The sequence below is a fragment of the Rhinolophus sinicus genome, chromosome 17 (genome assembly GCF_057876585.1).
Source record: "Rhinolophus sinicus isolate RSI-liver-muscle chromosome 17, RSI-T2T, whole genome shotgun sequence".
Lineage (NCBI taxonomy): Eukaryota > Metazoa > Chordata > Mammalia > Chiroptera > Rhinolophidae > Rhinolophus > Rhinolophus sinicus.
In genome coordinates, this window is record NC_142517.1 from 34919360 (window position 1) to 34942351 (window position 22992).

Sequence of the window (22992 nt, forward strand, 5' to 3'; positions counted from 1 at the left end):
GATGGATTCGATGTGGCTTTTATGGAGAACATTTGACAGCATCTACCATGGTTACTGACATAGCCTTTGACCCCAAAATTCCAGTTCTAGGAATTTCTCCCACAGATTATTTCCTCATTCATGCTAAAATTTGTGTATTCAAGGTTAAAAACTACTACATTGGTTGCAATAGAAAAATACCAGAGTTATTCTATGTCCATAAGAACTGATTCATAAAAATTTGGTAAACCCATGTAATGGAGTACCATGCAGCCTTATAAAGAGAGAGAATACTCTTTAGGTGATGAGATAAAATGATCTTTAGGCTGTATCATTAGGAAAAAACTCAATGTACAGAGCAATGTTCCTATTTGTATAATATGCTATCATTTGTATAAAAAGCTTTTAAAATAATATGTTCTTAAATATTAATTACATATATATTTAAAAATACATATTTACTTGTGTATGAACAGAATAGCCTTTGAAGGGGGCTCAAAGAACTCTAAAACTGGTGGCCTCCAGGGAAAGAAACTGAGTAGGTAGACACAGGGGTAAGAGGAAATTTTCTCTGTATGTCCTTTTCAGTTTTGTACCACTGAAATGTGTTATTTCTTCCAAGCTCATCACATTTAAATAAACATGCATGTGCCTGCATGTGCACATGTGTGCATATATATGTTTTGCTGTAACCTTAAGACTAGGGTACGTCACATGTCTCCATCTAGTGATTAGAGCTCATAGGTTCAGGACTGATATGAAACCAAGTAAAGCCTTACGAGCAAGCTGACTAGTGAAGAAAAGCCACATCAACTGTTGGAGGGCACTTGGAACTCAGCAATAAGGCAGGCAAAGAGAAAGTTTTCATTAGTGTTCATCCAGTTCTGTTCAAGAGAAACGCATTCATTTTGCCCTAAATACAAGCACTAAAGAAATATAATGTCATGTAAGGTGGAAATAAATTTCCCTCAAGCTTGTCCATTTCCCATTTCTCAGATTTTACAATTACCAAGGGAAGTATAAATTGAATAGTTTAGATTCTCAAATATCTCAATTCCAAAAAAAAAAAAAAAATGCTGTACAGAAAAGAGGACAAAAAATGTACTGTCATTAAAAAATTATGGCCCAGCTCCATTTTTCATGAATGATGTGGTATTGTTTCCTGTGATAGTGTCAGTGTTGGTCCTCAAGAAACAGTGCCACTCTGGATAAAGTGAAGAAGGTCTCATCTTCACATTTTCAAAATCAGTATCTTGTGCTGAATTATGGGAATTCTACCAAGCATCTCAGGAGTCCTGCTGGAGGCAACCATGCAACCATTGTCTGACATGTCTCTTTATGTAACCACGTATGTGATTAATATGTTTACTCTAGAGACTGGATAAAATGGTAAGATTCTGGGAGGCAATTTGTGTATCAAATTATATGCTATGCATATATTTTAACCGAGAAAGTAATTTCTAAGATCTCTAGATAGATAAAGTAATGAGCACAAACATATTTATGTACAAAAAAATTCATAATAGCAAAATTCTCATCAAGGTAAATGGATCAGCAAATGATGATACATACCTACAATGGGATACTGTGCTGTCATTTTTTACATGATGAAGTAGATCTATAATTAGGTACAAGGAAATATATTCCAATATGTTAGAGAACAAAAAAGGAGGTTACAGAACTCTATCATATAAAATAGTCTAAGCACAGAGAGGTATTTAGAACAAGGTGATATTTAGTTCTTTAATGGAACTTGACTGCATTGTTTTAATTTCTTATAATAAGTATGCATAATGTTTTACAAAAAATTAAGTTATCTCAATAACAAAAATGGTAAATATTATTGCCTGTCAAAATTTGATGACACTTAAATACCTAGTTGACTGTAAGTGTCTTAGGTGCAAAACAAACTGAAACATTACCTATTTTACAAAAACACATCAACCTACATCATTAGGATAAGAGCCATAGTGATAACTCAGATATTTTATCTATTTCTGTTTATATCTACAAATATACTTTTTTAAGCTTTCTAAAATCCATGGGTTTTTAAGAAAAGCTTCATTTAAGAACTCAATGCAAAGGCAGTTCCTTGGAAATGCTTACAGGATATTGAGTTTCTTTGATTCTTTCAAAATTGTGCATTCCAGAGACTCCCTAATCCTGTCCCAACTTGTTCTGTCTTCTGTGCTAGCTGTGAGGGCAAGTTTTCTCTTTCTTTCTTTCTCTCTCTTTCTTTCTTTCTTTCTTTCTTTCTTTCTTTCTTTCTTTCTTTCTTTCTTTCTCTCTCTCTCTCTCTCTCTCTCTCTCTCTCTCTCTCTCTCTCTCTCTCTCTTTCTTCCTTCCTTTCTTTCTTTCTTTGTTTCTTTTTATTAAAATGTATTGGGGTGACAATCGTCAACAAAACTACATAGGTTTCAATTGTACAATTTATAATGCATCATCTATATATTGCATTATATATTCACCATCCAGTGAAAGAAAGTACGTGGTTCTTTTTAAAAGGCTTTGCATGACTTACCATCGCTTTCTTAGATTAGGAGGCCAAGAGCCAGGAAAATAAAGGAAAGTCCCAGAAATGTGCCAGTCTGTTTTTATATAGGGATTATGTTAGGTTCCCCCTTAAGTCAAATTGAATGAAATAACACTAAAATGTCAGCAACATGTTGAAATTACAACAACAGAAGGAAAGTTTTTCACTAAATTCAGATAAAGGGAAAATCTTCAAAAAAGACACCAAACCAAAGAATCAAAGAGCAAGCATCACTGGACTGAAAAAGCATGGGTTCCTTTTGAATTTGGAATAAGAAATGACAATAATTGCCCAAATCTAGCAATTGAGTACCCATTTGGTGCTAAGAAGAGGGTTAGAAGTTATAGAAAAATACAAAAGTGGAAGATAGGATATTTCCCTTATGCTAAAACCAGAGAAGGAGAGGAAAATGTGCACTTAATTAAGTGGTTAGCAGGAAAACAACTAGAAATGTGACCAATACTCAGAGAGGGGTGACATAGCCTGGCTGGATCTGTCCCTGGAGACTTTGGAGGCTGAGAAGACAAAAACCAAACCTTGGAACTGAATGTTTATGAGAAGGAATTGCAATGGCTGAGAAGGGACAGGACAAACAACATCCTCACCTCAACGGGTGTTCCTAAAGAGGGGCGGAGTGGGGAAGAAGCCCAATTCAGTATCCCCTCCATCTTGCTCACTCTTCCTAATGTCTGTTTACACAGGACACACGGTTAAATAAAGATTAAAGAATGCCAAGAAGTTAACAAGCAAAAGTGGTGTCATAAAGCATCAACATTCAACCTGAGAGTTACTGGGGACCTGAGAGCACCTTGCTAGGCTGATCATTTGGGAGGAAGGAGGACTGCTTCCAAAAGTCAGGACCTAGCAAGGAACGCTGGAGAGGTACATGTTGTACCTCTGTGGAGCATAGCACAGGAAATGTCTATGCTCCACAGAAACACACATTTTTAAAAGTTAATAAACTGAAGCTTAAACATGATAAGTAATCCACCCAACATTTGAATTCTGATCTCTCTAACCCAGAGGTTCTCCAAGTTTTTGATCTTGAGGGTTTCCAGTCAAGATAGTGGAGTAGATAAACACTGTGTTGGCCTCCTTTCACAAACATATCAGAATTTCAAACAAACTACAGAACAACAATTATTGAGAATTGCCTGAAAACTAGCTGAACAGAAGTCTTATAACTAAGAATACACAGAAGAAGCCATGCCAACACTGATAAGAGATTTAGACCAGGCTAGTCCCACGCATACATATGGCAGTTGGAAAATCTAGAGGGATATTTTGGCTGTGGAGGTTCCTTCTGAGGAGTGAGGGGTCCTACACTCACATCAGGCTCCCCAGCACAGGGTTTCAGTGCCAGGAAGAGAAGTCCGCACAAATTCTGGCTATGAAAACCACTGGAGATTGTGGCTGAGTGAGATGGAGCTCCAGCACTGGGGAAGTAGCTTGAAAGCCACCAGGGACATACAGGGAGGAATTGAACTGTCTGGCTTCAGGACAGGGACTGGAAGGGCAGTTTTCTTCCAGACAGAAGTAATGGCAGAAGGCACTCTTCTTTTGTTGAGTCCTCCCTGTAGCCAGTGTGCAGACACAGGTACCCACCATATCTGAGTCTCCTTCAACCTGGCTAACACAATTCACTCCACCCTGGTGATTCTGGGGAGACCCTGTCCCACCCAATTTGCAGGCCCATCCAAGCCACTTTCAGTGGCTTTTCTGTACAAATAGCTTGTCTTGGCTCATGCTGCAGACTTTTCTAAAACCTCTCAAAAGTTCACAAACTCCAAACAAGCAGCATCTGACCTTGGTGTTTCCCATACCTCTTGCCAAGCAGGCCCAAGCCTGACACTGGCGGCAGCCAGCCCCACTTCACAGCTTAGCCTCTCCTAGGTACTTCCAAGTCCAGCACAAGTGACAACCATTTGAAGATACAACAATTTGTAGCTCATATCAAGTGGCCATGAGTAGGGCACCTACTCAGGTGACCTTAGCAGCAGGTGACCTTAGCCTGCAGCAGAGGCCCTCCCAAGAGGTCCCAGAAACAATACATTGGTGACCAGCTTCAGACCCTACCAGAGCACCACCCAACCACCTCCACAATGACACACCTAAAGGTCAGACTGGGCAGGCACCAGAGTCCCACTAAAGCAAATCCTGCTCTATAGGGCCAACCCCTGTACAACATCTCCTCCACTGTAGTCATGGCCAGTCCTCACAACCAGTGAGCTTAAGGGTCAATCCCTCCCATTCATGTGCAGATAGCAACCAAAGCTCAACTATAACTGGAGCACACAAGGAACACAACTGCAGCACCTGGCTCAGGTGACCAGCATGACTGTGCCACTTGGCCCCACAGAACAGTTAAGATATAAGGCCACTCTACCAAGAACAGGGGACAGAACACCTCTACCTAATTTATAGAAACAAAAAGAGGGAGGCAGCCAAAGTGAGGAGACAAAGAAACATGTCGCAAATGAAAGAACAGAACAAAGCTCTGGAGGAAAAAAGAAGAAAACTAAGCAAAATGGAGACAAGCAACCTACCAGATGCAGAGTTCAAAAACTGGTTATAGGGCTGCTCAATGATCTCAGGGAGAATTTCAACAAAGAGATAAGAAATACAAAAAATGGAGATAGAAAACATAAAAAAGAACCAGCCATAAATGAAAAATACAATAACTGAAATATACATTAGAGTGAATTGACAGTGGATTAGATGGAGGAGAGTATCATATCAGTGATTTGGAAGATAAAGCAGTAGAAAACACCCAATCAGAACAACAAAAAGAAAAAAGAATTAAAAGAAAAAAAATGAGAACAGTTGAAGGGGCCTCTTGGACAATATCAAGCATACCAACATTCACACCATAGGGTTACCAGAAGGAGAAGAGAGGGAGAAAGGACTTGAAAATCTATTTGAAGAAATAATGATGAAAAACTTCCCAAAAGTGGAGAAGAAAATAGATGTACAAGCCCAGGAAGTACATAGAGTCCCAAACAAGATGAACCCAAAGAGGCCAACACCAAGACACATCACAATTAAAATGCCAAAGGTTAAAGACAAAGAGAGAATCTTAATTAAAGCAGGAAGAGAAAAGCAGTTAGTTACCTACAAGGGAGCTCCCATAAAACTGTCAGCTGATTTTTCAACATAAACATAGTAACTACTATACTGCCACCAGAGCGGGTGGCAGGAAATATTCGAAGTGATGCAAAGTGAAGACCTACAACCAAGATTACTCTACCCAGCAGGGCTATATTTAGAATCAAAGGACAGATAAAGAGCTTCCCAGATAAGAAAAAGTTAAAGGAGTTCATCACCACTAAACAAGTAGGAATCTTAAAGGGAGAAGGAGGAGGAGGAAGAGGAGGAGAAGAATATGAATAAGAAAATGGCAAATACTATGCATCTATCAGGAATTACTTTCAATGTAAAGGGAGTAAATGCTCCAATCAAAAGACATAGTGAATGACCTTCATTATCTGGTTCTAAGCTCCCTTTACTGTCTCAAGTACCACAGCATTTGCTAAGTGTTCCCACACTTAGCCACACCAGAGTGAACCTTCTCCCCATAAATACAGTATGAGTGCCCAAGCCTCTTTGCAGGTGTTCATGTTGTGCTTTCTGTCTGGAACTACTTCTTTCTCTTTTTAAAGATTCCCACTGTAGCTTTCAGGCTCTGCTGAAATGTCATCCACCAGCACCAGGCAGAACTGATCACTTTCCACGGAGAGTGCTTGGCTCTTACCTCTACTTTATTATACTGGATTACACCTGGGGATTGGTAATGTGTCTGCCTCCCCTTCTTTCTCAGCCCACAATCCTGTCATGGGCACCTACTAGCTTGAGGACCAGGAAGACGCCCTGGACCTGCACGTAAAGACCCGAGTCTCCCTGAGCTACGGGGGAAAAGAACTGTACTGTAAGAATTAATCTTTGATTCCTCAGTCCTTGCTCCTGATATTTGTCCAAAACTGTTTTATTTGATTTGTCTAATTACTCTAAAATGATAAATATCACTGGCTGATGGAACTGTGGGTGATATTGTTTTGTTTTGTTTTTAACTTGACTGCAATACATTTTTATAATTATAAATGTAATACAATGTTAAAGTATTTCTTTATAGCTTAACAGCTGTTAGGAAGCACTTATATATGTGATACACAGCTCTATGTGCTTTATATACATATTAATGCTTTTACTTATTTATACTATTAACAGCAAAAATAAGTAGTGCTGTGATTATTCAACTCAATCGTACAGTGATTCTTCCTACATCATATACCATATGTGCATATTCTATTGTTGCCTATTACTTACATATATTTGTGTTATATTGGCTTTATCGTCATGTCCCAAATGGGAGATTCCAGATCTTCTTTGTGTCTCATTTCCTGAATTCCTCAGTGAATATTGCTCATCTTATAGCCAGGCAATATGGGATCTTAACATCTACGCAGAAACCTAGCTTTTTAACTTTGCAGATCTCAATTAGCAAAATGTTCTCCTGGAAACAAATGCATCTTTCAGTGGCCACCAGGGAGCCGAATTAACTGGTTGCCTTCATAAAGTTCAGTAAAACATTTACGGGGGAATGTTTCCCACAGATGGAATTCAAAATGGATTGTTTTGTAAAAGACTTTTATCTCCTAGGATAACCAGAAAACAGGATGTTTGAAGTAGTGACATGACATACTGCTCATTCCTAACAAAGAGCTTTCCACCCCTTGCACCAAATCTGAACTATTCATTTCTGTGTGACTGCAGAAGCTTCTGCAGAAGGGAAGGCAAGAATGGGTTGGAGTTATTATTTAATTGGCTGCAAGCTGGATACTGGCGATCTGCTGGGCTGCTGCTGTGCAGTTACAGTCAGGCCTGAGGTGATCACTGCAGCAGATTGACCTTCACTGGTACCCACTCCCTGCAGGAGACCCACGGCTGGCCCTCCCTGTCCTCTAAGAAGGCGTGCGGTCCACGCACATCTCAGCTCCAGAGGAGCTGCGTGTCTTCATTGACATGCAGGTAGCGCTCCCATAAGCAAAGGCTGCAGAGTGTCATTAAAGTGGTGGGGAGACAAACAACACTTGTGCTGCATACCAAGTGGCACCACATTTAACTGAATCATTTTATTATCAGGACATTCCGGGCTGGCACTGTGAGCCACTGGTATAAAATGTGCTGGCAACACGGATCTCTGCTAATTACATTTCATGCATATTTCAGAATTTTCTGCAGGGATACAGGAAGATGGTGTTCATAAAAGAAAATTTTACAACCAGGTTGACTTGCAGTTGGCGTTCCAAACTAGCAGGTAACACAGATAAGTTCAATTATGTTACCTTGCTGTGTTTGTTTTAGCTGAAATATTGCAATTCCTTGTAACTCCATCAGTGCTGCCGTGGTCACTGGCTGAAAATGAAATCATACTTCAAATCCACCTAAACACACATTACTGCAAAAAAACATGACTATTAAATCATTTCTTTCCCATGTTCCTTTTGCTATAGTTGTCCTCAGTGACCTCAGATTGAATCAAGAAAATGAGCTTCTGGATGTGGTGACGTGTTGAGAGAGTGACAGAAAAGCATCATTACCTGTTTCAAGAGCGAACTGTAAAGAACACAAGTGACGATGTTTTCATGACTTTTCACCTTCTTGCTGGCGTCCCTTTTCATTGTCAACAACGCTAGCTGGTGATTAAATGAGATGAAAAGTCGACCATGGGCTTCATCAAAGTGGAAGAGGCATCTGAAGTCCTGACTTTTGGGGAAAGAACATGCTATCCTCTGGATGGACAGCTGGTGCTGAATATCCCAGAGTCTCAAGACCTGGATGAAAAGTGACAAAGTCATATGAATATGTCAATATCATTTCTAAGCTTTTAGCCAAAATTTGTTTGTTTGTTTGTTTGTTTGTTTACCTCATCCTCGACCCCAGGCAGACAGTTGTTTACTCCATATTGCTATAATTGTTCACATTTCTGTCATAGCACATTTATTTTGTATTTCCCTTATCCATTTAAATACCTCATCAATTGTAATCTCCTCTAGGGAAGGCATTGAGTTTTGTCTCATTCCCGGAAAAGTGCCTGACAATTAGTAGGTACCTGTGGTAGGCAGACTAATGGTCCCCAAACATGTCCAAGCCCCACCCCTGGAATGTGTCACCACATTATCTTACACGGCAAATGGGATTTTGCAAGTGTGATAAATTAAGGATTTTGAGATGGAGAGATTATCCTGGATGATTTGGGTGAGTTCAATGTAATCACAAGGGAGATCAGAGTGATGGGATGTAGAAAGGACTCTGCCTACTTTTGCTGACTTTGAAGATGGAGGAAGGGGGTCCCAAGGCAAGGCAGATGGAAAAAGCAGAGAAACAGATTCTCCCCCAATGCCCCCAGAAATAAGGACAGCTCTGCTAACATCTTGACTTTAGCCTAGTGAGACCCATGCTGGAATTCTAACCCACAGAACACAAAATCATTTTTTCCTGTTTCAAGCCAAGCTTGGCAATTTTTCACAGCAGCAACAGGAAACTAATAGAGCATCTTTCTAACTATTAAAATTGTAATACTCAATATACAATACCGATAACAAAAGATGAATACAAGTCATGTTTGACGCCTGCAGTTACAAGAGGTGCTCAAAGTGGGTAGAGTAATTTTAATACAGTCTTTTCCTTTCTTAAAATGTGCATACATTTTTTGGTAACGTGTGTGTGTGTGTGTGTGTGTGTGTGTGTGTGTGTGTGCATTTGGTATTAAATGAAATCAAGTTCAAATAAACCGCAGATATTAGATTCTTATTCAAACACAGACAATCAAGACACAAAAATGACACACAGATAGAATAAGACAGAGAAAAAACAGGAAAGGCAGCTTTGAAGGTGCCAAGTGTTGCTGCTGAGAATCATGGTACAGAATTAACACAGGCCAGTGAGGGACATAGAGTCAAAAGGGAGATAGTGAGAAACCCTTTCAAAAGGGGTTAGCAGGCACACTGTAGGGCCAGATTTCTTGGGTTCTAATCTTGGCTCTGTCCCTTACTGAATGGTGACCTCCAGCAAGTTGTGTCTCTGAGTTTATGATATGGTACCTTCCTCATCCAGTGCTGTGAGGATTAAATGAGAGCCCATGTCAAGCACTTACCGTGAGGACCAGCATGCAATGTGTTCAATAACTATTCTTTTATTATTAAATGTATTTTAATAATAATGAAAATTGTGTAAATATTAGAATCTGAGAATGAAGACGGTTCTTTCAAATAAACTAGTCTATCTTATCCAATGTAAGAACTATTTCTAAATTATCTATTTAAAATAGAACTCTGTTTAATATACCACTACGTGTTTATGATTTCATAAGGAAGGCGACTCTGTAGTTCTTAACCTATTTTACATCAAATATTCCTTTGGGGAAAAAAAAATCTGTTGAAAATGATGGTCTGTCCCTTCCCCCTAAATGTATATACCCATAAAAGGACATGATTTTCTATATAATTTTGGAGGTATACAAATATGTGCAGACCCCCCAAATCCATAGGATAGGAATTTCTACAGTAATTGTTTAAATATGTTCAGCCAAAGACATCCTCTCTATCTCGTTTCTTACATCTATATAAATCTCTTCTTACACCTCTGGCCAGGTTAAATGATCCCAGTTCCTTCAGTCATCATGCTATCAATTTGTAGATCCCATTCCACCATGGCAGCCTCTTGATAATCTCACTTTGTTTTCACTTTCTCTCCAAGGGAGGATGGTCATTCAAGATCTTGTTTACTTTTAAAAATCATAGTAAGATATGTCCATGGTATAAAATCCAATAGCACTGAAAGGCTTTTTTCCCAGCCCAGCCCTCTGAACCTCAAGACACACTCCTGGGAGACAGCCTTCTTTCAATCTTTCTGGGTTATGGTTTTCTTAATGACACCAACTAATAGCACTGTGTGTGTGTGTGTGTGTGTGTGTGTGTGTGTGTGTGTGTGTGTGTAAATAACATATATTAATCACATACCTAATGACTCTCTACTCTAAAAGGAAAGGAGTTATTTAACACTACTTTTTTTTCCTTTATTTCCCCATTCCTCTCAATCTGAGCATTTTATTTTTTAGCCCTATTGGTTATTATAATTTAAAATAACATATTTACAAATTAATTAATGCACTTTAAATTTAAGACAGTATCTCTCAACTCACCAATATGTACAATGAATACCTTAGGGTCCTCAAGGATTTGTGTTAAGCAATGTGCTCAGAATAAAGCCAATATTTCAGGTGGTTCTCACAACAGTTACAGATGCTGTGACTTCTGAAAGGCAGTCTATTTCTACATTAACTGATTAAGCCACTCCATCATACCTTTCACTTACCTTGAGGCCCTAACCAAGCAAAACCCTAGATAATGAGATCTCTACCATCCGGTCTTCAAAAATCTGATGTTTGAAGCTAAGGTTGGGAGTTTTCCTACTTCTGATTTAGAGTTACAGTGTGACAATATAATTTCAAATTGCAATTCAATTATATTGACAATCCTTCCCTGATTTGTTCACACATTTCATTTAACACAGTTGATGGTTGATGATGGTCAATATATATACAAATATATATATATATATATATATATATATATATACACACAAATATATATATATATATAATATATATACACAAATATATATATATACACAAATATATATATATATACACAAATATATATATATATATATATATATATATATATATATATATATATATATATATATATAATCTGTTGAAGATTGTAGCTCACCTAATAACTATGTTGTTATCCAGTTTAATTGGTGAAAAAATTAGGTAGGACAAATCCAAGAATATAGCACTCCCATAAAAAACTTGCCTCACTTCTACATGGTTATTCATCTAATTGTAGATCTTATATAATCTACAATGAAATTTTATGAGACGTTTTCAAATATCTCGCAGAAATAATTATGCTTATAGGGTAACCTCTCCATCTACCAAAAATCTTAAACTGACCTAGTCAATCCCTACCAGATAAACAGCATTACTAATCCCTCTAACCCCCAAAATATACATTTATAAAATAAATTGGGTTTTCTTGGAAAGAACTTATTATGTAATTCATGCTCGTTCTTAATCATTACTAGATTATTTTTATTTAAAATATTCTGGAAACTCTCCAGAAAATGTTTATCCTTAGGAATATGGATTCTACAAAAACCAAGACTTGCAAGTAGATTTCAATGTTTTCAAAATATAAACAGAATTGATAAATGGTTATTTTGCATGTTAAAGCCATAAAATTAGACACATCTAGATCATTTGCAAACACTCATATTACTTATGATAGTCTTGGCTTTGTTGTCCAAAATACTGTCTTGTTTAGTATGGACTCTGTTCTAAAAAACAAAAACTAACTTCATATCTGAATAATAATCTGGGGCATACTTGAGTATAGAGTAACAATAACTCAACAGGATTACTGGGCTATAATTTTCCCAGAATCATTTTCTACTGTGTTGTTTAAATAATTTATATTGTCTTCCATATTTCATTGACATTTAGTCATATAAATTAAAGGAAAAATTTAAAGCAGATGAATGACAACCTCTCTACTCTATGACAGGTTATTTCTTGCTTCTAGCAATTAAAATTAGAAATATTTTTATCAGAATGTGTATATTCATTTTTTCTTAAAATACATTTGTATAGTTCTTCCCTTTCTTCCTCTGGAGAACTCTCTAGATTAACGATCCTATTAAGTCCACCTTCTATCTTTAATTCTCTCATTTTTCTGTCTGCTAAGAATCAAAGCCACAGCGTTGATAAACTGCATTTAACAGTGTTCCAGCATTCTCCTAGATATCGTGTCATAATATGTGACCCGACATAAGGTTTTCAATTTTCACTATACAACTATATTCGATTCCAGTGGGTCTTAACTTTGACATTAGCAACACCTATGGTGCTTTAGAAATTGCCTATGCTTGGACCTTTTTCGCAGGGAAATTAAATTGGAATCTCTGAAGATTAGGCTAAGATAGATACAGATATAGATGATATAGATATAAATATATATCCAGGGGTGCCAAATATATATATACATGACTTGTAGTCATTTTTTGTTATCAATATATATTGAGTATTACAATTTTAATATAGCTTTTTTCATTTCTTAAAATGTGTATACATTTTTTTGGCAACCTCTGGATATATATATATATACATCCTTTCTCGCTGCTGCCTGCCAGAGATGAACAGAATGATTTCACAAAAGCATAATGAAATTGTACCAAGTAAATAATTAATAAATAATTTAGTAAATAAATAAATAACACTTGCCTTTTATCCTATCAATATTACATTTACAAATGGATAACTTCATGGATAAGATAGGTGCATGAATAGATGTACTCATAGATAAATAATCTGTTTTCAGTGCACTTTTTAAAACCAAACATTATTTACATGTTAGCAACATGTCCAAATTTAATTCAAAGTAGTTAGGTGAAAAAAATTCATAATTCCCCAATAATAACCGAAGAGTGAGGGAAAAGTAGAAAACAAATTCAGATGACTATATGGAAATGAGACTTGTTTGGTTTCATCAAACATTTACTACTAACTCCTGCCATCCTGTAGAAGATGGATATTAAATGACAATGAGGAGAGGGGGAGAGAGGGAGAGAGAGAGAGAGAGAGAGAGAGAGAGAGAGAGAGAGAGAGAGAGAGAGAGAGAGAGAGAAATGCATCCCTAAGGGATTTTGAGAAAAACACTGCACCAGCTCAGTTCTCAGGGGGTAATCCACAAAAATGGATAGCCTACTTGCAAATCATAGGATAACAAGAACTGAGGGCATTGGCTTTCCTGAATATACGTTTATGTATTAACAAGCCTATTTATTTAGAATTTAAGCCTTTGGATAAGAAAAACATAGTCAGTGACTATTTAAAGGCAATTTTATTTGACATGGTATATGCTGGTACTACTTCAGCTAATGTATTTATCTTAAAGTCATATAGCAAATCTTTCTTTAAAAAATATTTTGACCATTTTTTCAAATACTGAAGTCAAATAAAATATTAGGCAGAAATTAAAATCTTCTCTTGTGCTATTCATCTTTAAATTGTTATCATAGCCATTATTCTTCCTTCTTTTTGTTCATTCTTTTTGACAAAAATGAGAAAAGATATTAAGCTCTAAGACTCAGATTTTTATGATGTGTCTGTTTGTGTATTCTGTCATTGACTTTGAAAAAGTCAAAATGTTTTTTAATATTGTGAATTGTTCTGCAGAAACCTCATTGATTTCCCAGCTCGAATTTGGCAATAATTTTAACTAATACCAGCATTTTATTTCAGGTGTTTTCTTTTTTTAGAACAAAAGTTCCTTTGAGGAATTTTTAAATTTCAATTAAGTTGATTTTTTGCCCTTCTCATTACTCGCATAACAATGAAAAAGATAACAGATTGTTTTCCTGGTTTTTAAAAAGATTTCTAACTTTGCCTTTCAAAGATCACAGTTTCTCTTTTATTTTACAAAGTAAATTTAAACACTTTGGTTTCTTTCTTTTTTCTTTCTTTGTACTCAATATTTATACTAACAACAGCTTTAAAGGAAATAAGTAAAAAATAGCTAGAACAAAGGAACTCTAGTTCAAGTATCATTGCAGGCTAGGCTTTTGTAGGGGGCCTTCCTGCTTCAAAGAAACACAGTTCTGAATAAAACATAAATCTGTTGACTCGCTGGGCCTTCAGGGAGTGGGGACAATCTCCACCAGTCTAAAAGAAGAAAGAAAGGAAAAGAAACAAACTTAAGATGGAGACAGTGAACAGTAGGCATGAAAGCAGAGACTACAGTCAGGAGCCTAAGCCTTGGACCAGCAGCAAGATGGAGGCACTGAGGCGAGACTGTTCAATTAAACTGGACAACAGAAAAGGAGAATACTGTATCCTCAGGACAGTGTTTTCCTCATTTCTGCCCTGCAAAACAAATAAAAATCTTCTCTGGAGGGAAACATCTTCAATTTAGTTGCTCAGAATGCCTATAATTTAGAAACAGCAAGAAACAAGGTAACGGTAAAAAATAACCAAATATAAAAGGTAACAAGTCACCATGAGGGAAAATAACCAAAACAGCAAATATCAGATTTAGATCACCAAGGACTCCAGATCTTGGAATTATTAGATAAGAATATAAAACAATGAATATGAAATTAAAGAGCTAAAAGTCAAATTCCCTCAAATGAGCAAACTACAAAAAACTATCCAAAATTACCAGTTTGTTACAAAATTTTAAATAAAAAAGGAATTCCAGCCAAGATGGCAGAGTAGGTAAACGCTGTGCTTACCTTCTCTCAGGACCATATGAAAAATATAACTAAACTACAAAACAACAACCATAGAGAATCACCTGAAATATTGCTGCACCAAAGTCCTATAATTAAGGACATACAGAAGAAGTCACTTTGAGACTGGTAGAAGGGGTGGTCCCACACCTGCATGTGAACATTAAAATGGGGAGGGATAGCTCAGCTGCAGAGGCCCCCTCAAAGGAGCAAGGGGTCCCAGTGCCATACCAGGCTCCACAGCTCAGGGTTCCAGTGCCAGGGAAAGAAGTCCCCATAATTTCTGGCTGTGAAAACCAGTGACGATAGTGGCTAAGTGAGATGGGGGCAGCTGGAGTTTCAGTTGCTCCTCTTAAAGGGACTACACATTGGCCTCCTCTTTGATAGAATCACTGGCTCTGAGCTCCAGTGCTGGGGCAGCAGCTAGAAAGGCACCAGGGACATACAGGGTATGTGTGTGGGGCAGGGGGCAGAAGCGGGGGATTGGTAACTAAGTTGTCTGACTTCAGGAAGAGAGCTGGAGGGACAGTTTTCTCCCAGACGGAGGAACTGGCAGAGGCCATTGTTTCTTTGTTAAGCCCTCCCCCTTCCTGGCATTCAGACACAGGTGGCTGCCATATCTGATTCTCCATCAAGCTGGCTGACACCATTGGTCCATCATTCCCTAGTGATTTTGACACCCCACCCCACGCAACTTTCAGGTACACCCAAGTTGCTGCCAGTGGATTTTTCATACAAACCACCTGACTTGGCTCATGCTGCAGACTATCCTAAAATCTCTCAAAGCCTCACAAAACCCAGACAAGCTTCAGCATGTCCCATACCTCTGGTTGAGCATCCCTAAGACCAGCACTAGTGGCAGCTGGCCTTGGTTCACGGCTTGACCTTTCAAGGTACTTCCAAGCATGGCACAGGTAACCGTCATCTGTGGATGGCTTTGTGGCTCCTACCAGGTGGCCCCAAGTGGGGCACAAGCTGCATCTGAACGTGACCTGGAGCAGGTCACCTCCAAGGTGGCCCTGGGATTGGTGCATCCAGTGGCCAGCTTCAAAACAAGCTGGACCATCACCCAGTCACTTCCAAGAAAGACACACCTCAGGGGCAGATTGGGCAGGCACCAGAACCCTGCTGAGGCCCCGCTCTGTAGGGTCAGCCCCTGCACCACAACTCCTCCACTGTAGTCATGGCCAGTCCACACAACCAATGAGACTGAGGGTCAATCTCTCCCACTGATATTCAAACAGCAAGTAAGGCTCAACTACAAGAGGAGGGCACACACAACCCACATAAGAGACAGAACAGGAGTGCGCAGCTCAGGTGACCAGGAAGTCTACATACCCTACAGCACACCAACTACATAAGGCCACCCTACTAAGACCAGGAGATATAGCAGCCCTACCTAATACATAGAAACAAACACAGGGTGGCAGCCAAAATGGGGAAACAAAGAAACATGTCCCTGTTTCTCAAAAGCACAAAGTTCCTGAAAAAATGTTTTACAAAATGGAGAAAAGCAATCTATCAGATGCAGAGTTCCAAAAACTGATTATAAGAATGCTCAATGATCTCAGGGAGAACTTCAACAAAGAGACAGGAAACATAAATATGGAGATAGAAAACATAAAAGAGAACCAGTTAGAAATAAATAATACAAGAACAAATAAAGACTACATTACAGGGAATCAACAGTAGACTAGATAAAGCGGAGGATCAAATTAGACATTTAGAAGGTAATGTAGCAGGAAACACCCAAACAGAACAACAAAAAGAAAAAAAGAATCTTAAAAACATGAGAGTTTAAGGGACTTTTGGGACAACAGAAAGCATACAACATTCGCATATAGGGGTACCAGAAGGAGAAGAGAGGGAGCAAGGAATTGAAAACCTATTTGAAGAAATAATACTGCAAACTTCTGTAACCTGGAGAAGGAAATAGATATACAAGCCCAGGAAACACAGAGTCCCAAACAAGATGAACCCAAAGAGGCCAGCACCAAGAGACATCATAATTAAATTGCCAAAGGTTAAAGACAAAGAGAGAATCTTAAAAGCAAGAGCTTGGCATGTAATATTCAAGTGATGAAGAGCAAGGACCTACAACCAAGATTACTCTACCCAGCAAAGCCATCATTTGGAATTGAAGGACAGTTTAAGAGCTTCTCAAGGGAAAAAAATTAGGGGAGTTCATCACCACCAAACCAGTATTACAAGGAATCTTAGAGGGACTTCTTCAAAAAATAAAAAAATATGAATAATAAAATGGCAATCACTACATACCAATCAATAACTACTTTCAGTGTAAATGGATTAAACGCTGCAATCAAAAGATGGGGGGGGTAAATGGATAAGAAAACAAGACACTCATACATGTTGCCTACAAGAGACTCACTTCGGATCAAAAGACATAGATAGAATGAACGTAAAGGGATGGAAAAAGATATCCCATGAAAATGGAAACAAACAAACAAACAAAAACAAAAAATAAAAGAAAAATCTGGAATAGCAATACTTATACCAGACAAAATAGACTTTAAAACAAAGACTATAACAAGAAGCAAAGAAGGACCTAGTAATTTCACTTATGGGTATTTATCTGAAGAAACTCAAAATGCTACTTTGAGGGGACATACTCATCCATATGTTCATTGCAGCATTATTTTCAATAGCCAAGATATGAAGGCAACCTGGGTGTTCCTGAATGGGTAAAGAAGAGGTGGTACATACCGAGGGTGCCAAAAAAATGTGTACACATGACCTGCATTCATCTTTTGTTATTGGTATATATTGAGTACTACAATTTTAATATAGTTTTCTTCCTTTCTTAAAATGTGTATACATTTTTTGGGCACCCTCTGTATATACAACGGAATAGTACTTGGCTATACAAATAATGAAATCTTGCCATCTGAAACAGCATGGATGGACCTAAATGGTATTGTGTTGAGTGTAGTAAGTCAGACAACGAAAGTCAAATGTCATATGATTTCACTCATAAATGGAATCTAAAGAACAAAATAAACAAACAAAGAGAACAGAAGTAAACTCATAGATACAGATAACACTTTGATGGTTGCTAAGTGGGAGGGGCATTGGAGGGAGGGAGGTGAAAAATGGGAAGGGATTAAGAAGTACAAATTTGTTGTTACACAGTAGTCATGGGGATGTAGAAAACAGCATAAGGAATATAGTCAATAACATTGCAATAACTATGTATGGTATCTGATGGGTAATAGATTTATTGGGGTGTCAGATGGGAGGGTGTTTGGGGGCAGGGTAAAAAGATGAAGGTATTAAGAAACACAGTTGGTAGTTACAAAATAGTCATGGGGATGTAAAGTAAAGCATAATGAATATAATCAATAATATGGTAATAACTATATGCAGTACCAGGTTGGTACTAGTCAGAAGGGTCACTTTGCAAATTATATAAACGTCTAACCACTATACTGTACACCTGAAATTAATATAAAATAATATTGAATGCCAACTGTAATTGAAAATTTAAAAAGGAGGGAAAAGATAAACGGTAATAAGAGGTTCAAAGTTCCAGGTATAAAACAAATAAGTCTTGGGGATGCAATGTACAGCATAGGGAATACAGTAAATAATATTGTGATAGTATAGTACAGTGTCAGATGGTTTCTGGACTTATCATGGTGATCAATTATTGAGGTATATAAATGTTGAACAACTATCGTGGACACCTGAAACTAATATAATATTGTATGTTAGCTATATTTTAATAATTTTTTTTAGGAAAATAATTTTAAAAAAATAAAAACTATGTTAAAATTAAAAACTTAATGCATGGTTTTACAGAAAGAAGACACACACCACCATTAGAAACACCACCATTAAAGGTGAGAATATGATTACATGATCAGGGTGTCTCCTAAAATATGGAGGAAAAACTTGAACAAGGAATGGGGAAGAAATCTGTGCATAAAATTTTTCTGAAAAACAGCTATAAGAATGAATAAATTGGTAAATACAGGATGTGCTTTCTCAATATTTTAAAGATGTCAAATATCAAATTCAATGAAATTCCAACTTAAATATTAATATGATTTTTTCATGGAACATACATATTGGTCTTAAAATTTACTTGGAAGAATAAAATGTCACAATATAGTTAAAATTAAAAAACAAACAAACAAACAAAAAGCAGAAACAGGAGTTGCCTTACCAGTTATTAAAATATACAATAAAGCTATGGTTAAGCAGTATTATATTAGTGTAGGGAAAGACAAGTAGACTAATGGAAAGAATAAAGCATCCTGAAACAAATTCATGTATATACAGTAATTCAAATGATGAAACCAATGGCATTTCAAACTGAGATAGGAAAATTATTCAAAAAGTAATGAGAGAGACAAATTATTCAAAAGTAAGAGAGAGAAATTATTCAAAAAGTAATTTTGGATATCCATTGGTAGAAAATAAAAACTTTACACAAAAATAAACTGCAAAATCAAATGCAAAAAAAACCAAAAAACCCACAATCCTACAATATACAAAGTACGAGTGGAAAATAGACTATTTTTATAAAGATGAGATATGGAAGACATTCCTAGGATAGACATGAAATTCAAAGCCATAAAAAAGAAGTCATTTCTTAGATTCAACTTCATAAAAATTAAAAGTTTTTTAATGGGAAAAATGATATAAACAAACATAAAGATTTCTGCTTGAAAGAGATATGTGCATCACATATAATAAACAAAGGATAATCAAAATATTTTTCAAACAACAAATCAATATGAAAAAGACAGTCTAGTTAAAGATAAAGGGCATGATCGGATAGTGCACAAAGAGCATGGAATGCAAATGGCCAATACATATCTGAAAAAATAATTCATCCTAATGTTTTGTCCATCAGGTTCACAAACAGGTGAACAAAATAATGGTACTGACTGTAGACAAGAACATGGGGAAACAGGTACCTTTATACACCTCTGATGAGTAAGTATTTCCAATTGGTACAACAGTTGTGAATTGAAATCAGCAATATTTACACAAATTGTTTAAGAAATGCATCCCTGTTGACTTAATAGCATCACTTCTAGGAACTCCTCACAAAGATATTTACTTATGAGGTCTTAGTGGGGTGTGTGTGTGTGTGTGTGTGAGAGAGATAGTTGGTTTATAAAGATAAAAAAATTACACAGTATATTTTTCCTAAGTAGTTGATTGACCATCTATACTATAAATTACTATGTAGCAGGTAAAAATTCAGGTCTATGTATACTCACATGGGAAGATCTCCAGGAGAGATTACTTAGAGAAAAACAGATTGCAGAAAAATACGATGTGTGTGATACTGTTTACCAGAAAACTACTAATAATACCTACTGTATTTGTACACACACTTAGAATGGCATATACAGTTATATATTATTAAAAATCATATATTATCACATAATAAAATATTAGGTAATGATAAAACAATATGAGAAGATACACATTAACTATTAATAGCTATTTGGGGGAAAGGAGTTGATTTGAAGGGGAAATGAGCAAGAACAATATTCCCTTCTTGTATTACGTGTTTTTCATTTGTAATTTTTAGGGGGGGCATTAATCCATGTATTTACATAATTAAAACATAATACGCTCAAGAGGGAACTTGAGGAGTGCAGAGAATAGAGAAGGGAAAAGAAGACAAACAGGTAAGAAGGAGGCATGGACAGGAAAGTCTGACTTTGTAGTTTCCTTACAACCTTGGGTCTACAAGGCAGAAACCATGCTCTGAGCAAAATCAGAAACTCAAACAAAGGATTAAGTTACAAACTGATCTGATTCTGTAGTCAACACAGGATTAGTAGCCCAGGAAAGAGGAGCTAAGAGCAATAGAAAAGCCTAATCAGGTTCACTGGTTAGAATATCAACCCCCAGTAGAAAGAGTTCCCCTAGGCTGTGAAATCCTTTTACTTCCCATGGCGATTCCTCCTTCAAATAACCAAGTTGCTGGCTTCCTGCAGGGCACTGCCTGATATCAGTGACTGCCATCCTATGAGACAGTTTAGGAATCCAAAGCAAAATACAATCAGACAATTAGCATGATACCAAAGTCTATAGGAATAAACTTTGTGCCTATCCATCACTGGAAAGTGGCAATAGTACAGTCTTCCAAAAGAGAACTGCTTTCAGATTACTTCTGGAGGAAATTATTTAGATCTAAATTGCTTTGGTCTGAGAATCCTCTAATTTAGCAACTCATTGACCAAAACATGATTCAATCAAACGCTCTTTTTAAAAAAAGGATGCCTCCTTTCATTTTTCCTGTTCCCTAACTTACCCTCAGTCCTCTAAAATATCCAAAATAATTTTATGTCAATAAAGCAGAGGTTAACCTGGTAGCAGAAAGCCCTGCTGTTTGTTGTGAAGACATGAAAACCTTGATTATTATGCATTCATTGAAGTGAAATGGATTTAGACTAATGTGAAAGACAGCACAACAAGCTTTATTTAATGTAATGGTTTAGAAATCAAAGTAAAAATAGAATAATAAAAGTGTTTTGGAAGAGGCCAGGTAGTCTTAACACTGATAATAGCTGTACACAATCAATTCAGACTGTAAAGACATTTTTTCACTTGCTTTTAAATTTATAAAACCTTTCAGAGAACTCTGCGATGATAAAAAAAAAAACTAGTATTTATTTCATTTTTATGTTTGATAGGGATTTGTTCATTTAACTACTAAACAAATTTATTAGTTCCTCAAGATTTATTGAAGACTTACTATGTGTATGGCACAATGCAAAAAAGACATAATCCCTAACTTCACAAGTCCTATCAGTTAGTTGACAGTTACACTATTTTATACATTATATTCAGCATGTGATTAATGTACATTAATATGTGCTAGGTCCTGGGAAACACAAAAATGAGTTCAACAAATAATCTTTGCCTTTAAGCCCTCAAAATCTAGTGAAAGATACAATGTATGTATACAACTTTGAGTATAGAAATCAGATTATGTGCAATTCAATAATGGCAGTTAGAACGAAGTGCTAAAAGATCTCAAAAAATAAAGCAACTAACTTTGACTAGGGCATCAAAAAAAAAAATACGGTTTTGCTCTTGTGTTTCTTTAGTACTTGAGATTCATGGTAATGTGTCTTCACTTAAAGCTCCCAACAAATAACTATTGAACAAATACTACAAGGTGCCAAGCAGTGTGATAACATACAAGGTAAAAAAGATGCTGACTCTACTTAAGGAAGCAAACTAACAATTTTAGTACAACATGGCACGAGCTCTAAAAGAGCAACACACAGGGGCAACGGGAGTGCAGAGAAAGAAACACCTACGTCTGCATGAAAGGCTCCCAAAAGTCTGAGACTTCCAGGATCAATGGGCATTTGCCGATTGATCATGGAGGAGAGGGGCCTGAAGGCAGAAGCAAGAGCATGTTGCAAAGTCATGAGATAGCGTGGTGAAAACAGCCAGTAGTTTGATGTGACTGAAGCATTAAATGAATGGAAAAGAAAAGTGGGAAGTGAAGTGGGACAGGTAGACCAGGGGAGGACTTTGTATAAAAGGTTAAGAATTTTAGAACTGATATTTAAACTGAGGGCAAAGATGAGGAACTGAAGAAGTTTTCATACAAACTACTTATTTAGCAGAATGGAGGGCAGACTAGTCTGAAAGTAGGGATATGTGTTTGGAAACCTTTGCAGGTATTTCAGGCAAAAGCTTATGAATTATAGCAGTGGCAGCTGAGAGGGAGAGGTAAGGCTGATAAACATATTTTGATGGTAGAATCCACAGGAATTACAAGTTGATTGGTGAAGTTCAAGGGAAAGAGAGAAGATTTATGGGATAAGTGTACAGCAAAGTTTGGCAAGACTTATGTGGGTGGGGTAAGTCCAAGGAGTTGAAGATGAATTTCTATTTAATTTTTACATATACATGTATCATTTTATAATAAAACAAAAAGTAGGATTCACTGAAAGAGTCTTAGAAGCTGTCCCCAATAACCTATTGCCCACCCTTTTTCTCTTCACAATCAAGTGTCTTGAAATCTATCACATGTTAACTGGCATTATATAAAATGGGAGTTTTACTGAGGTGACAAGATTCTTAAAGACTAAGAAATTTTCCTAAAGAGATATAAGTAATAAATA

General features: G+C 36.9%; 1 protein-coding gene across 7 annotated transcripts in view; it reads right to left on the reverse strand.

The window, feature by feature from the left end:
• Window positions 1-22992, reverse strand: part of WDR49 (WD repeat domain 49) — a 128983-nt gene that overhangs the window by 63359 nt on the left and 42632 nt on the right. For all 7 annotated transcript variants that reach the window (XM_074327418.2, XM_088793772.1, XM_088793771.1 and 4 more), the window contains one exon: window positions 8110-8343. In XM_074327418.2, the coding sequence (XP_074183519.2) occupies window positions 8110-8343 (234 nt within the window). The remainder of the gene's footprint in view (window positions 1-8109; window positions 8344-22992) is intronic.